This window comes from Ovis aries, chromosome 2, assembly GCF_016772045.2.
Source record: "Ovis aries strain OAR_USU_Benz2616 breed Rambouillet chromosome 2, ARS-UI_Ramb_v3.0, whole genome shotgun sequence".
NCBI classification, from domain to species: domain Eukaryota; kingdom Metazoa; phylum Chordata; class Mammalia; order Artiodactyla; family Bovidae; genus Ovis; species Ovis aries.
In genome coordinates, this window is record NC_056055.1 from 185,171,490 (window position 1) to 185,187,909 (window position 16,420).

At 35.2% G+C, this 16,420-nt stretch overlaps 1 protein-coding gene across 10 annotated transcripts in view; it reads left to right on the forward strand.

Annotated features, from left to right (window-relative positions):
* Positions 1 to 16,420, forward strand: part of PTPN4 (protein tyrosine phosphatase non-receptor type 4) — a 201,095-nt gene that overhangs the window by 85,432 nt on the left and 99,243 nt on the right. For 5 of the 10 annotated variants that reach the window (XM_027965040.3, XM_060411181.1, XM_042243966.2 and 2 more), the window contains 6 exons: positions 3,079 to 3,121; positions 3,198 to 3,297; positions 7,356 to 7,400; positions 7,671 to 7,723; positions 8,081 to 8,201; positions 11,049 to 11,136. In XM_027965040.3, the coding sequence (XP_027820841.1) occupies positions 3,079 to 3,121; positions 3,198 to 3,297; positions 7,356 to 7,400; positions 7,671 to 7,723; positions 8,081 to 8,201; positions 11,049 to 11,136 (450 nt within the window). The remainder of the gene's footprint in view (positions 1 to 3,078; positions 3,122 to 3,197; positions 3,298 to 7,355; positions 7,401 to 7,670; positions 7,724 to 8,080; positions 8,202 to 11,048; positions 11,137 to 16,420) is intronic. The other 5 variants (XM_015093457.4, XM_060411182.1, XM_060411183.1 and 2 more) reach the window with 3 other exon arrangements.

Genomic DNA, 16,420 nt, shown 5'->3' on the forward strand with positions numbered 1-16,420 from the left:
ACTGTTCTTTGTGGAATAAATATATTTGTATGTTTGGCATGAAGGTGCAGAGAACTCATATCTTCTTAGCGATATAATTAATCTGCCTTGAGAGTCCAAATGAATCATTTGGAAAACTTTTTACAACTAGTAGGACTTAAAACTGAACAAAAAAAGTGTCAATCACTTTCTATGAACTGATTAGGGAACATAATCCAACAAAATAGCAAATTAAATAGATTTTCTTTTGAAAACCCCAATCCATTAAATATCTATGAATAAACTTTTGATATTAGAGGTATCAAAACTTATAGGAAGAAAACCATAAAACTTAACAGGAAGAGATAATAGACATGAGTAAATGAGGAAATAGCATGTTCAGGATGAGGAAGATTGAATGTTATGAAGATTTCACTAACAATTGCTAGTTAGAATCTGAACTGAATTTTTGGGGTGGAGGGAGTGAAGTTGACCCCATCACCCTCAAGTTCATCTTGCTCCATCTTCATGGTTTAAGTCAAGAGTATACCTCCTATCTAATTGCCATCACTGAGGAAATCTGTGACAGTTCCCAGTGCCTGTTAGTGTACTTCTCGAAGCTGTGCCAGCCTCACAGATCTTGTATATTTAAATGTGCGGATCTATGATATCAGAATGTTTTGAAGGGGAACTGAGTGAGGAAGGCAGGCTATGGGGAATTAAATGGTCCCAAGTTTTTATTTTAGACAGTAAAATAAATATAATTTATGCTTTTTTTTTCTAGAAAATATGCAGGAAAAAAATCACTAGATTAATAAATACATGAGTGAGACTGTGGATAAATGGGTGGATGCCTAGGGGGAACAGATATGTTAAGTAGGGGTAAAACCATCTGATTATTGGCACAGAAATAGAAACTGCGGAGTCATTCAACAGGGTTAGTTAGCCCTTCACCAGATAATTTTAGTAGATGGTATATGCTATATTTTGTGCTGGGTACTGACCCTTCAACTTTGAATAAATCAGGTATTATTCCTTACCTTAAGGAGTTCATAATCTACAAAAGAATATAGACAATAAAAAGTAAAACAAACACATTGCATTTAAAATGTTACAAAGGAATTTAATGTTCCTTACCAGAGGAAAATAACTAAGTAGATAGGAGCTTTGTGACATACTTTTGATAGGGCGGTCAATGAAGGCCTTTCTAATGATGTGAAATTTAAGTTGAGACAGATAACGAAAGCCATCAACCATGGTAAAAGCAGGGAAAGGACATTCTTTGCATCAGGGTGCTTGGAATTAAGGCATCTTGGAGAAACAGAAAGGAGGCCATTATGACTGAAGCTCGGAAAACTGTGGTGGAAGAAGTTAAGGAGACAAATATATCACTTAAATATGAAATCTAAAAAAAGGATACAAAGGAACTTATCTACAAAACAGAAATATAGTCACAGATGTAGAAAACAAACCTTAAGAGTTACAGGGCAGGAAAAAAAAAAAAAAAGAGTTACAGGGCAGGGAGGGAAGGGGGATAAATTGGGAGATTGGGACTGACATATACACACTACAGTATATAAAATAATTAACCAGTAAGGACCTCCTGTATAGCGGGGGAATTATACTCAATACTCTGTATTGGCTTATTTGGGAAAATAATCTAAAAGAGAGTAGATATGTGGATATGTAAAAAAAAATTTGACAGCCACAGATCTGGAATTGGCAAATCTGAACTGGACACCTATTTTGATTGGTATTGTAAGGCTTCTAAAACTTATCAGGAGTCTAGAATTGCCTCTTTGAAATATACATTTTTAAAATTAACTGAGGCAAATAAAACATTAAAGAAACAAAAAAAGAAGAGGTGAGGAGAGACCATGTAAGCCATAGTAAGGCCTTTGGATCTTAAATTAAATCATCAAGAGATGCCAAGCAAAGGAGTGACACTTTTTAAAGACTACTCTAGGGACTTCTCTGGTGATCTAATGGCTAAGCTCCCAAAGCAGGAGGCCTGGGTTCAGTCCTTGGTAAATTAGATCCCACGTGCCACAACTAAGAGTTTGCATGCCACAACGAAGGTCAAAGATCCCAAGGGCCACAACTAAGACCCAAAAAGAAAAAAAAAATAGGACTGGCTTCTGGAGGATGAAGGATGAGAGGAAGAGAAGAGACAGATTACAATTATTAAGAGGCTAAGGGATGGTAGCAGAGTAGGTGGAGAAGAATTGTTAAATTCTAGGGATGATTTGGAGGTAGAATTAGTTGGATTTGATATGTTGGATGTTATGGACAGTGGAAAGAAGACTAATGGATTACTTTCGGCCTCTTGTTTCTAAAATCTATTTGTGTGCACTTTATTGGATCTACTGTGGGTGGTAGTAGGATAGTTTATAAGTAACGGCATACAAGCTTATATTTTTCTAGTGCTTTAAAAATACTGCCATATCTATGACCTCGTTTTGGGTTGTTTAATTTTTTTGACTGAAACATTGGCTGCTGAAATGTTTTCTGAATTTATAGTTTTCCTGAAATAGAGCTTAAGTGGCATTCAGAAGTGTTTAGACTACTTGAAATTTTCATATACAAAAAAGCAGTCTTTCCCTAAACATTGTCTCTTAAAAAAATTAGTGTGGGATGTTTTTGGGGGGGAGTATTTTATTTTCTTTTTCGAGGAATAGAGAAGGAGTTAAATTTTTTTCATACTAGTAGATTTTCATGATGTGTAAATTTTGCCTGAATGAGAGCATAAAGCCAAGTGTATTTTTATGAGAGATAAAGAGAATTTTTAAAAATTGATAGGCTGTTAATACTTAACAGAACCACTTCATATTGTAGTGATGAAGCATTTTTACTTTTGGAATAGAGTTTATTATATACTGTATAACTTAATGAGAAATTAAAATCAAAATCTTAAATCACAAATATATTCAGTAACTTTCTTGTAGAATTTTGTTACATTTGATATGAGTTTGTAATTTAGTGATTTTTCCCCCTCACCTAGTAGGCCTTTTCAAAAAATGCAATTTTTAGCATTAATCTTCAAATGGAATAGATTTGTAAGAATTGATGTATTAGTTCATCAAGGAAAAAACAAATCAGTCTTATTTATTTATTTTTCAGAGGTGGCTGGATCCAAACAAACCAATAAGGAAGCAGCTAAAGAGTGAGCAAACATATTTACTTGATGTTATAAAATATACTTTATAAATATAAAGGATTAATATAATCTGATTAATTAGAACTGCTTTTATTAATTCTAGGAGGATCTCCTTACAGTTTGAACTTTAGAGTCAAATTTTTTGTAAGTGACCCCAACAAGTTACAAGAAGAATATACAAGGTGGGTTTATGGAGCATATTTTTACTTGAAAGTATTGTCAAAACTCTTACGAAATTTTGAAATTAGGCAAAAATAGATGACCATGACATAGTTCTGAGCTTCCCTGCCAGCACACAGAATAGGTTGTGGATGTTTTAAGATAAATTTCTTCCTCCTCTTTTGAATGGCTGGGAGAGATTTAGGAGGTTGTAACCCTAGGGCTAGCTCATCCAGCTGTAAGCAGTTTCCTGAGCCATAGAGATACTAACTTTATGAAAAATGGTTCAGAAGCACTGCTGTCACTAATTGTAGTAATTAGATGATGCTACAGTTGTATTCCAGGTATTCTGCATAGTGACTGTTATCTAGTTTTTTTTTCCCCCCTTGTGAAAGCATATTCTGTATTTTACTTCCATTGAAGAGAGCATAGAATTTATTAAATGTATAACCGCTGTGTGTAGAAGTGATGGTCAGCAGGTATCTCTGTAGAGCATGCTGGCAGAGAGTGCACTGGCACATTCAGGCTGAAAATCCCCACACCACTGGCCATTTTAAGTTTGATCTTCATTTACAGTTAATCCTGTTGTCCCTTCTACTTGACATAATGTACACAAGAATGACCCAGATGAGCATTTTGATATCACATAAATGTTAGGTGAACTGTTTAAGGTAGAAACCATGGGGAATAATTACAGTGTGGTAACTGTCATTATTAAAATAACTTGAATGATAACCTTACGTATTGCTTGAAAGACAGAATTAGTGGTTTTTGTTTCTAAAGACAGAATGAAAAATTAGTATATTATACCTTCCACACAATATAAGAATATAGGTCATTGGCTGTATTCAGAATTACTCTAAAAGATAAGTGACAAATTAAATATCTGAATACCATGGACAGAGGAGTCTGCTGGGCTACAGTCCCTGATGCTGCAATTAGTCTGAAAACACTGAAACGATTTAGCACGCGCGCACACACCTAAAGCTATCTGTAGGTAGGCTGTTAGATGCTAACGTCTTCATTATCCTTTAGAATAGTTCAGTAAAGTGGAGAAGCAAAGTACTGTTGAGAGTCCTTTGCTATGTGTTTGTTGTGGGGCAGGGTGTTACCATTTTTGTAACAACTCAGGCATATAGATCCAGGATTAGGTAGTCCTAACTTTTGACACTAATAATGTCCAATATAATTTATCTTGAAAGGCAAAGTTGTATCGTATGAAAACCTTAGTTTAATATTGTAACTCTTAATCAGTCAGATTTTGTTGTCGTTAAATAATTAAAGTAATAGGATCTTTTGTCGTAATAAATAGTTCTCAGTATAATAAAACATTCCCAAATTTTGGATGAACTGCAAGGAAACTGCTCTGAATTACTGAAAATTGGGAATTATAAAGCATTTTAAAATGCACTTTTTACTGGTACATGTAACTTGAAATCAAGTAACCAAGTATTCCTTAATACATATTTATGTAATTAGTTTTTAAATGTATATGAAAAATAAAAGACCAGTAATTTTTTATTGGATTTATAATGTGTTTAATGTTTATGAAAACTTTGTTAGCATAGCAATTTAAATGTTGTCAATTGTAGCTATAGTCATAATTTACTCCACTCAAAACACTGTCTTTAAATTTCTTAATAAGGTTGATGTGTTGGTTCTTTTATAGCCTGTGTTGAAAACATAACCAGGGAATAAATGTTTCACTGATAATTAAAGTCAAACTATCTTCATGAAGTAGAATAAAGTAAAATCACATTTGGTAGTAGTAGTGGAATTGTGTTAAAGTCTTATCAGTCTAAAATATGTTTTTCCTAGAAATAATGCATTATTTAAAAAGTCCTTTATAGTGTAATGTCCTGGAATCTTGTAACTGGTGCTTTTTGGTAAAATGAGTAAATGGCAAATTTTAATTTTATTACCATTTATACATCAAGGATTTTCTACTCTAATTACAAGTTAGAATCACCATAAGGGAGCTTTAAAACATACTGATAGCATGGCCAGACCCCTAGATATTTTGATTTAATAGGTATCAGATGAGACCTGGCTTCCAGGTGATTCTATTAATAATATGCAGCCAGGGTTTAAAAAAAAAGACTCCTTTAAACCTTTAGTGCTTGGGTAGCCTTCTTGTTATGGTCATGAGTAGGGGTAGGACACCTTTAGACACAGTGGCTCCGTTTTAAGGACCGGTTTAAGCCCCACAAAAAGGAAGTCTACCTCTGTACCTCCTTGCCTTGAGATTCTTTTTTGGATTAGTGGTTAAAAAAAGAAAAAAAAAAAGGAGTTACAGACCTTTCATCAGGTTAAATGTCATTTGTATTAACAGGTGCTGGCATAACTAGAGTTGGCATTTTCTTAGGGGTCATTACAATACACTGGAGAAGGCAATGGCAACCCACTCCAGTACTCTTGCCTGGAGAATCCCAGGGACGGCGGAGCCTGCTGGGCTGCCATCTATGGGGTCGCAGAGTCAGACGCGACTGAAGCGACTTAGCAGCAGCAGCAGCAGCATTACAATACAAATGACATTTCTTTTGTACCTTTTTAGTGCTCAGTATGTTCAGTACATAGTAGGTGTTCAGTGCATGATCTGTTACTATATTACTTTTACAACTTGAACAGATCATCTCTACATTTAGCTCAGTCATTATTAATCTGTCTTAAAGGTCTTTAATTGTCTTTAAAAATTGGGCTTTTATCACCATATTTAGGGCCCCTGGGATACATATACTAGGCAAGTGATATTACTTTCTTTTTACAAATAGAGAAACTAAGGCTCCACCAAATTTTAAGTAATTTGCCAAAGATCATAGGCTGGTTTAGCTTAGGACTTTAATTCTGGTTTTTATTCTATCAGTTCTTACTGCTCAGTGTGTAAATCAAATTCAGGAAGCATAGATGTTATTTGTATAGGATTTACAGTATTATATCAGGGATATACACATTTCAATCTTAACTATAAGACTGTTTCCCACTAGAAATTTTTAACTTTTAATTATGAAATCAAGTAAACCAGATAGAAATATGTTGTCTTGGGTTGAGTACATGGGTAATATTGTAATAGTATGTATTAAGCCTCACAAGAGTTTATGTACTTCACTAATATATGAAGTCAGGATATTGGTATCAGCTGTTTTATATCTGATTCTCTGAAAATCTTAATTACATTCTTTGGTAATTTGATTGTCATGGAACTCTTTAATAACTGTAATAGCCAAACAACTAAAATTGTAAATAATTTTGACTCTTGTGTACTCTTTTTAGGGGGTGAAATGAAAGTCTTAATTCTCTGTTTAAACATTAAAAATCACACAATTTTATCTTCTGCCAACATGATACAGCACCAGTGCCTTTACCCAGGCACCGATAAACCCAATCAGGGGATGACTGTACCCACCAGCAGGGACAGAAGGGCAAGGCCATCTTGTGAGCAACTTTGGTATTCTTAGTATAGGATACTTAAATTTTTGTTGGTTTTAAAGGAAATTGGCTACTTGGCAATATTAATAGTAGAGCAACAGTAGGGAAGGGAACTTTCCCCGCCCTGATCAAAGAGAGCTTTCTTAACTCAAATGAAGATGGAAAAGTGCTTTTTTACAGTTAGCAACTTCTTGTTGCCTGATGCTGTAGTGCGCAGCATAGGCTCACCACGTGGAGCTGGCCTCCTGGCTCAGCAGAAAGAGTGACTTTCTGCAGTTGATTGGTAGTGTGTTGCTACTGTCAGTTCTGTCTGTCTCTGACTTACGTTTCCTGTGCTTCCCATTTCTACTTTTGGCAAACACCAATCTTCAGAATATTTCTCCCTCATCTTTAGTCATGTAATTTTTAAAATCATGAAAGTTTTATAATAGAAGCTAGGGAAATAAAATGTTTGGAGTATAAAATTTCATTTATCAAATCTAAATATTTGGATTCATGAATTTATGAAAGTTTATTTTAAAATATCTTTACATGTGCTAATATGTTCATTAAAAAGCACATATTTCAGTTTTATTTGTTAATGTGAATATACAGTTTTTAAAACTCTAAATTTTGTAATTCCAATAAATACTAATTTTCTTTTTTTTTTCCCAAGGTACCAGTATTTTTTGCAAATCAAACAAGACATTCTTACTGGAAGGTGGGCTATTTTAAATTTTTAGTAATGGGCTTTAAAAATACTTTAAATTCTGCATTTAGTAGTTTGTGATCATTGCAAACAGATCTACTGAAAGATGATCTACTGAAAGATGGCCCTATGTAGCATGAATTCCTTTCATCAGATAAGTTCATTACTTAATAAACATGTAAATCACCTGGAAACTTCAAGTGTGAATAATATAGTTTAAATTATAATGGTTTTAAAACGATTGTGTTTAACCTTGGGTTATTTTCTGTTTTATTTTATTAGATTGCCCTGTCCTTATAATACTGCTGCTCTTCTGGCTTCATTTGCTGTTCAGTGTAAGTATCAGCCCAGTTTTTGGCCAAATAGCATATGATTGCATGGTTTCTGTTGATAGAGCATTACCTTTAATGTATGAGTTATTCAGACATATGTTACCATATAGAAAAAAGTGACTGCACAGAAAACATAATAAAACATCCAGTTAGCAATTACTTTGGTTCCTGGAAAGACTTTTTCTGAAGTTGTTTAAGACCTGGAAAAATGTTAAATGCATCATTATAACATGCTTAACTGGTAACAGTAGAAACAGATATTTTACTTCTAGAAATACAATGGAATTCATGACATTGTTGATTTGGCTATGAAACTTGAATATTTGTTTATAAAGTGTTAATATTTTTTCCATTTATTAGCTGAACTTGGAGACTACAATCAATCAGAAAACTTGTCAGGCTACCTCTCAGATTATTCTTTCATTCCTAATCAACCTCAAGATTTTGAAAAAGAAATTGCAAAATTACATCAGCAACATATGTAAGAATTTATTTACTTTTCTGCTTACTTAGTAAACTTCTTGATGTTATCTCTTCTAGAGAAATGTTTTAAATTATTTCTAATGTGGTTTTATTTACTTTATATAGAACAGTTGCTGTTATATAAAATAGTGTGATTACTATAAAGAAATGTAGGTAATTTATACTAAAAAATATCACTTATTTCATAGAATGCATGCATGCTCAGTCATGTCTGACTTTTTGCAACCCTGTGGACTATAGCCTGCCAGGCTGCTCTGTCTGTGGGATTATTCCAGCAGGAATACTAGGGTAGGTTGCCATTTCCTTCTCCAGGGGAATCTTCCTGACCCAGGGATTGAACCTACCAGTCCTGTGTCTCCTGCATTGCAGGCAGATTCTTTACCTGCTGAGACATCAGTGAAGCTCATTTCATAGAATATATGAGGCTTATTTTCATGTCTGTTAAGAAACATAAAGCTGTATGTTAATAGACATAGCATTTGCTATTCTACAAAGTTGCCAGTTCTTTAGAAAGGAATTTTAGAATATTAATAATGTACTCATAATATACAGATCAATCTACTTAGCATTCTTTTCTAGTTTTTAGCTGTGTGAAAGGAATCCATTCTGTTTGGTAATGACTCTGTATGTGTTAGTCAGTCGTGTCCAACTTTTGCGACCCCATGGACTGTAGCCCACCAGGCTCCTCTGTCCATGGAATTTTAAATGAATAAAAAACATTCTTTTGAAATAGTAACTTTTTTCATTCATAACAATATTCAACATTGATATTTTGTGAGTCTTAATTTTCTATGACATGAGTTTTCAAGAAGAGATTTATTGCTTTGAATAGAAAGTTGTATTGTTTATTGGTTTAGAGTTCAGTTTTGCTTTACCACACTTTTCAAAATAGTCTTGGAGTATTTTGCAGTGTTACATATTGATTGAAAGACTAGATTCTAAGAGTCTGAATCAGACTCATTCAGTCTGGTTTGAAATTCTAATGAGGCAGCCTACTATCTTAAAACCTTGGCCCAATCACTCTATTTCTCTGTTTCCTTATATGTAAATTGGGGATAATAAAGCAATCTACCTCTGGTGTTATTTTAAAGATCAAATGAGTTTATATATACAAAATACTCAGAATAGTGCTTGGCACATAGTAAGCACTGAAGAAATATTAGCTCTTAGTAATAAACTTAATTTCATTGAGTAATGGCCCATGTGTCCAAAACAGGTTAGCAAACTATGACCCCCTGTCGCCTTTTGTATGGCCTACAGGTTAATAAAAATGGTTTGTACATTTGAAATGGTTGAAGAAAATCAAAAGAAGAATAACATTTCATGGCACATGAAAGCTTGAGAAATTTCACTTTCCATGTCCATAAATGAACATTGGAACACAGATTCCCTCATTGTTCCACATTGTAACAGCAGAGCTGAGTTGTTGCAACAGAGACCTCTATGGCCTGAAAGCCTGAAGTGTTAGCTATCCACCTCTTTACAGCAAAGGTTTGCTGACCCCTAATCTAAAATAAGACTAATGACTGAAAATTTTAATAGATTGGCTTCATGAGGTGTGGGGGCTGTTTTGTTCTAAAAGTAAATGCCATTTATTATAAAAGTTCTTCATATAGCATATCTGAACTAAGGGTTTGAAGATAAATCAAATTTTTAAAAAATTTACCAATAATGGAAAGCCTCTTCTGTCAGAAGAATGTTTGTACATTTTACAAAGTGTTGGTTATATATTTCTATTTGCCTGTAAGAAATGATTCTGCAAATTTTTAAAGAAAAAAAAAAAAAGAATCAACCAGTGTAACTGTGGGCTTGGGGGAAAAGTAGAGTATTTATTTAACTTAATTGAATTTTATAGAAAACTGAAGTATATCTGCTTTTTTTTTTTTTTTTTTTGAGGAATCCTATTTTTATGTTCATACATTGGCAGGCTGCTTACTCCCTTTTCTGGTATCATTGGTGAATGGTTATCTTTGCATTTTTAATTTTCTGCTTTTACTCTGCTAGAGCCTGATATCAGATAACCAAGATTGTTAGAACTATGTATAATAGAACCTTTTTAAAGGCTTTGCATTTACAGTAGTAGTTCTCACACTTGTGTTCATAAGAATCACTGGAATATGTCTTAAAATATAAACGACTTGAACCCCTTTTATTCTAATACTGGGTTGTATAGAACAGTACTTCTGAAACTATCTGTGATGAAAGACCAACCAGTTTTTCCCCCAGTCTCTCATGGAACAATACTTCTGAAAAATATAATAAAAATGAATTACTCAAAAAACAAAATGGAGAAATAAACAAAGGCTTTAAAGATTACAGTTACTTTTTGTTGTCGGTAGATGCAACAGATGTAAAATAACTCTGCCAAAGTGGTACAAAAGGCTGTGACCCTCTTAATTTCTGTCCTTGTTATGAGTCAACACCTGTCTGGGCACCACACCCTGAGAAACCCTGCTCTGGAGCATGCCCCAAAGACTGCATGTCAGAAGTACCTTGTGTGATTAAAACGCACATGTGGAGTGTAGACTAAATTTTGAAGAATACTTGTTTTTGTCTGAGAGTGACTTTGTAACATCCATGAGTATAGCTTGGAACTTTAAAAACTTGACCCATTCTTGTGTTTCTGGAAAATAAGAACATATGCTACAAAATAGTTAGCATTACTTAAAATGTACCCTCCAGAAAAGGTAGCTGTTACTGTATGTAACTAAGAGGAATACTCGTACATTTTGTATCTTGTAAAAGATTTAATTAGAACGCTGAAAATTTTTTAGATAAATAACCTTTATGTAACTTGGTCATATTTGTGATTGTTACAGTTTTTAACCTAGTGATGTTTTTACAGAGGCTTATCTCCTGCAGAAGCAGAATTTAGTTACCTGAACACAGCACGTACCTTAGAACTCTATGGAGTTGAATTCCACTATGCAAGGGTAAGTGAAGAAAACATTCTGATGTTGTTGACTTTTAAAGCATAAATATTCAGTAAAAAAAAAAAAATTTTGATTCCCTGATAGGATTAGGCAACAAATGGAATAGTGAGTGCCACCAACATTGCATTGACAATTTCCTCTGAATATAAGTAATTTTACTAACCCAGTCACTCAAGATTCATTACCTGACAAGAAGAATCATGAATTTTACATATTATTTTTCTTCAAGGTAGTGTGTTACAAGGATAATTTTTGCTGACCATAAGAGACAGTATCTTTAGAATTTTTATTTTGCAAAATAAATGTTATAAGAAAAGCAGTTATTTGTATTTTTGTTTTTATGAAAATCATTATTATAAAAGATGATTTCACCTCACTGATGCCTGTGTTACTACATTCTTTTCATCATCTAGTGACATCATTATAAATTTTTACTTGTAAAGCACAGAATCAATTGTATTTGCATATTTTGGTTTTCCCCCTACACCGTGCCTTTGTTAACACGAAATTTTATAATTACTGGCTTTTCCTGTATAACACCCTAACTTCTTGTTCACTGTGTCAATTTGATGCTTCCAGACGGCTGTTCTCCTCCTACTAGAAGCATACATGTATGTGGCTGTGCTTGTTTGTGTGCCTCTTCACGTCTGTTCCTTTTTATGATTGTTTTATTAAGAGGCTATATTCCTTTAGAAGTACCTGAGGTGCAGCTGTTCTCTATACCTGATGAAAAGTGGAATTATAGGTAATCATCAGTTGAATTGGTAGTAGGTTTATGTTTTCTTGGGACAACTACTAAGCCTTATAAGGATACCAACCTGAAAGGGATTTAAGTTTTCCTTAGATAATTGTTCTGAATTTATTTTTGTATACAGACATACATAGACCCACAGACAGATAGTTTGAGAACTCAGAGTCCTACTCCATGTAATGGTTTTATATAGGGCTTCTCTTGGCCATTTTCTTGGAGAGGAGGATTCATTAGTTCTTACTTTTTGCAAAGCTTGTATCAGTCATTCCTTTGAAAAAATCAAATGACTTGCTTTACTCACATGACTGTGTTTGGTAATTCTGAGCATTTGTGACTTGAAAACCTGTCTGGTTCAATTTAAAGTGTTTTAAGTAAGTTGCTCTTGAACTTTTTATATTCTTTAAAATGGGCCCTTCACCCTTCCTCTCTCTTTGTGGCTATTACTTTTGGACATGATTCTCCAAAGGTAACAAGTTGTCACTAGATTTTGTTTTTTTATTATAATACAGCTTAAAACAAATGGAATTGTAAATATGTATACTAGACTGTGGTTAACAGTAAAGAGACCACTAAAGTCAGTCATTTTAGTCCTGAACAGTTTTCTAAAGGTAGTTTAGACTGCTATCTGCTTTCTTTGACTGTCAGTGAAGTACAAAGAATGTTTGTTGTTATTCTTCAGTCTCTAAGTCGTGTCTGACTCTGTGCTACCCCTATGGACTGTAACCCACCAGGTTCCTCTGTCCATGGGATTTCCCAAGCAAGAATACTGGGGTGGGTTGCCAGTTTCTTCTCCAAGAGATCTTCCTGACCCAGGGATTGAACCTACATCTCCTGCATTGGCAGGCAGGTTCTTTACCGCTGAGCCCACCAAAGAATGTTAGATACTCCTTTTTTAACTTAAGTGACATGGCTGGATCTCATACATAATTAACCGTTTTATTTTTTATTGATTTGCTTTTTTGTTGTTTAAATTATTACACTGTAAAACTCTTTCTCAGAAAACCATAAATGTGGAGTACCAAATTAAAGGAATTTAAATTTTAAGTATTTTGTACAGACTCCCAAAAAAATGAGCTAGGAAAAGGTGTTTCTATTGTGTATGGATATGGAGAACTTAAGAAAATGCAGATTTTAAGTGAACATGAAGGGAAATTTGCAGCATCAGAAACAAAAAGGGACAAAGGGAAGAGGGAAGAGGACACATAAAGAAAATACTTGTTTTAATTGAATATCACAGTATTTAATTGAAGATACAATAATACTTTATTTTGAAAAGCAAAGTAAGATCTTTTCTCTCTACCTCTAGACTGTAGGCTGAAGAAAGATCAGAGTGGAACCAAGTTACATATAGCAATCTGCAAGATACGAAACACCTTAGAACCTTCTTTGTGGTGCATCTGTCACATGCCTTATACACTGTAGGCACTGAGGATGACTTAGTGGACAAAACGTCAGTCATCCGTGTCCTCATGAAGCACACAACACAGTGAGGGGAAAAGACTAGACCTGTACAAATGAACATTTGAGAACATGAAAGGGAAAGTACAGAATGCTGTGGGATCCTATGGCAGGAACTTCTAATCCAGCTTGGGAGTAGCGCATAGAGAAGGCTTCTTAGGAGTAATTTACTGAAGCCAGAAAAAATGAGTAAGAATTAATTAGCTAAAATAGTAGTTCCCATCATAGAGCCATCAGAATGAAGGAAGACCTGAAATCAAGAGAGAACATGGCTTGATTGAAAACATGAAGACATTTGGTATGCCTAGAGGATTATATGAATAAGAGAACTGTAGAAAAGTAAAGTGTGAATGACAACTTCATGATTCAAGGGAAGGAAAAAAGATTTGAGGGGAGGGAGCATGGGAATATTTGTTTCTTAAAGTAACACAGTAAATACATTTTTTCTTGGTGTTCAGTTTTGTGAATTATAACACATGTAGATTTGTGTAACTACTGCCACAAACAGAATACAGGAAAATTCTATCACCACCGCCCCTGCCTTGCCCCTAAAAACCCGCACTCCTGCTCCGCCTGTGTAGTCCAGCCTCATTCTTACCCACAGTTTCTGGCCACAACTGGTCTATTCCCTGACTCCATAGTTTGTCTTTTCCAGAATGTCTTATAAATGGAATCATACTATAGTATGTAACCTTTTGATACTGGTTTCTTTTACTTAGGGACTTCCCTAATCGCTCAGTTGGTAAAGAATCCACCTGCAATGTGGGAGACTTGGGTTTGATCCCTGGGTTGGGAAGATCTCCTGAGAAGGGATAGGCTACCCACTCCAGTATTCTGGCCTGGAGAATTCCATGGACTATGTATGGTCCATGGGGTTGCAGAGTCGGACACAACTAAGTGACTTACACTTCACTGCACTTCACTTATTTTAATTAGAGTAATGCATTTGGGATTGATCTGAGATACTGTGCTTCAATAGTTTATGCCTTTTATTGCTGAATTGTATTCCGTTGTATGGATGTACCATAGTTTGTTTCTCCATTCACCCATTGAAGGACATCCTAGGCTGCTTCCAGTAATTTTTCTTTAATTCATTTCTAATTTCTATGTGAGTTTAAATTCTCATTTATGTAGAATGCAAATCCTAGAAAGATCTTTCTAGACCATGCAGTAAGTGTATATGTAGCTTTATATGAAATTACCAGATTGTTTTCTAGGTACCTGAGCCTCATTGCATCCCCACCAGCTTATTTACAAGTTTCAATAGTTTTACATCCTTTTTAGCATATGGTACTGCCCATTTTGTTTTGTTACTTTTTAAGCTTTTCTGATAAGTGTGTTTTACCTCATCATGGTTTTACTTTGTATTTTCTTAATGACTAATGTTGACGGGCTTCCTGATAGTTCAGTTGGTAAAGAATCTGCCTGCAATGCAGGGCACCCCGGTTCAATTCCTGGGTTGTGAAGGTCTGCAAGAGAAGAGATAGTCTACTCACTCCAGTATTCTTGGGCTTCGCTCGTGGTTCAGCTGCTAAAAATCTGCCTGCAATGTAGGAGAACTGACTCTATGCTTGTACATCACCAGATGGTCAGTACCAAAATCAGATTATTATATTCTTTGTAGCCAAAGATGGAGAAGCTCTATACAGTCAGCAAAAACAAGACCAGGAGCTGACTGTGGCTCAGATCATAAATTCTTTATTGCACATTTCAGACTTAAATTGAAGACAGTAGGGAAAACCACTAGACCATTCAGGTATGACCCATATCAAATACCTTATGATTGTATGGTGAAAGTGACAAACAGATTGAGGGGATTAGATCTGATGGACAGAGTGCCTGAAGAACTATGGATGGAGGTTCATGACATTGTACAGGAGGCAGTGATCAAGACCATCCCCAAGAAAAAGAAATGCAAAAAGGCCAAATGGTTGTCTGAGGAGGCCTTCTAAATAGCTGAGGAAAGAAGAGAAGTGAAAGGCAAAGGAGAAAAGGAAAGATATGCCCATTTGAACGCAGAGTTCCAAAGAATAGCAAGGAGAGATAAGAAAGCCTTCCTCAGTGATCAGTGCAAAGAAATAGAGGCAAACAATAGAATGGGAAAGATTAGAGATCTCTTCAAGAAAACTAGAGATAACAAGGAAACATGTGAAGATGGACACAATAAAGGACAGAAATGGTATGGACCTAACAGAAGCAGAAGATATTAAGAAGAGGTAGCAAGAATACACAGAAGAACTTTACAAAAAAGATCTTCACGATCCAGATAACCACTATGATGTGATCACTCACCTAGAGCCAGACATCCTGTAATGCAAAGTCAAGTGGGCCTAAGGAAGCATCACTATGAACAAAGCTAGTGGAGATGATGGAATTCCAGTTGACCTATCAGGTCAGTTCAGTTCAGTTGCTCTGTCATGTCTGACTCTTTGCGACCCCATAAACAGCAGAGTGCCAGGCCTCCCTGTCTTTCCAGCTCCTGGAGTGTACTCAGACTCATGTCCATTGAGTTGATGATGCCATCCAACCCATCCCAACCTCTGTCATCCTCTTCTCCTGCCTTCAATCTTTGCAAGCATCAGGGTATTTTTAAATGAGTCAGTTCTTTGCATCAGGTGGCTAAAGGATTGGAGTTTCAGCTTCAACATCAATCCTTCCAATGAATATTCAGGTTTGATTTCCTTTAGGATGGACTGATTGGATCTCTGTGCTGTCCAAGGGACTTTCAAGAGTCTTCTCCAACACTACAGTTCAAAAGCATCAGTTCTTCGGCACTCAGCTTTCTTTATAGTCCAGCTCTCACATCCATACGTGACTACTGGAAAAACCATAGCTTTGACTAGATGGACTTTTGTCTAGGACCTTTTTTTCCGAGGAACAAGCTTCTTTTAATTTTCATGGCTACAGTCACCATCTGCAGTGATTTTGGAGCCCAAGAATATAAAATAACTCACTGTTTACACTCTATCCCCATTTATTTGCCATGAAGTGATGGGACTGGATGCCATGATCTTAGTTTTCTGAATGTTGAGCTTTAAGCCAACTTTATCGCTCTTCTCTCTCACTTTCATCTAG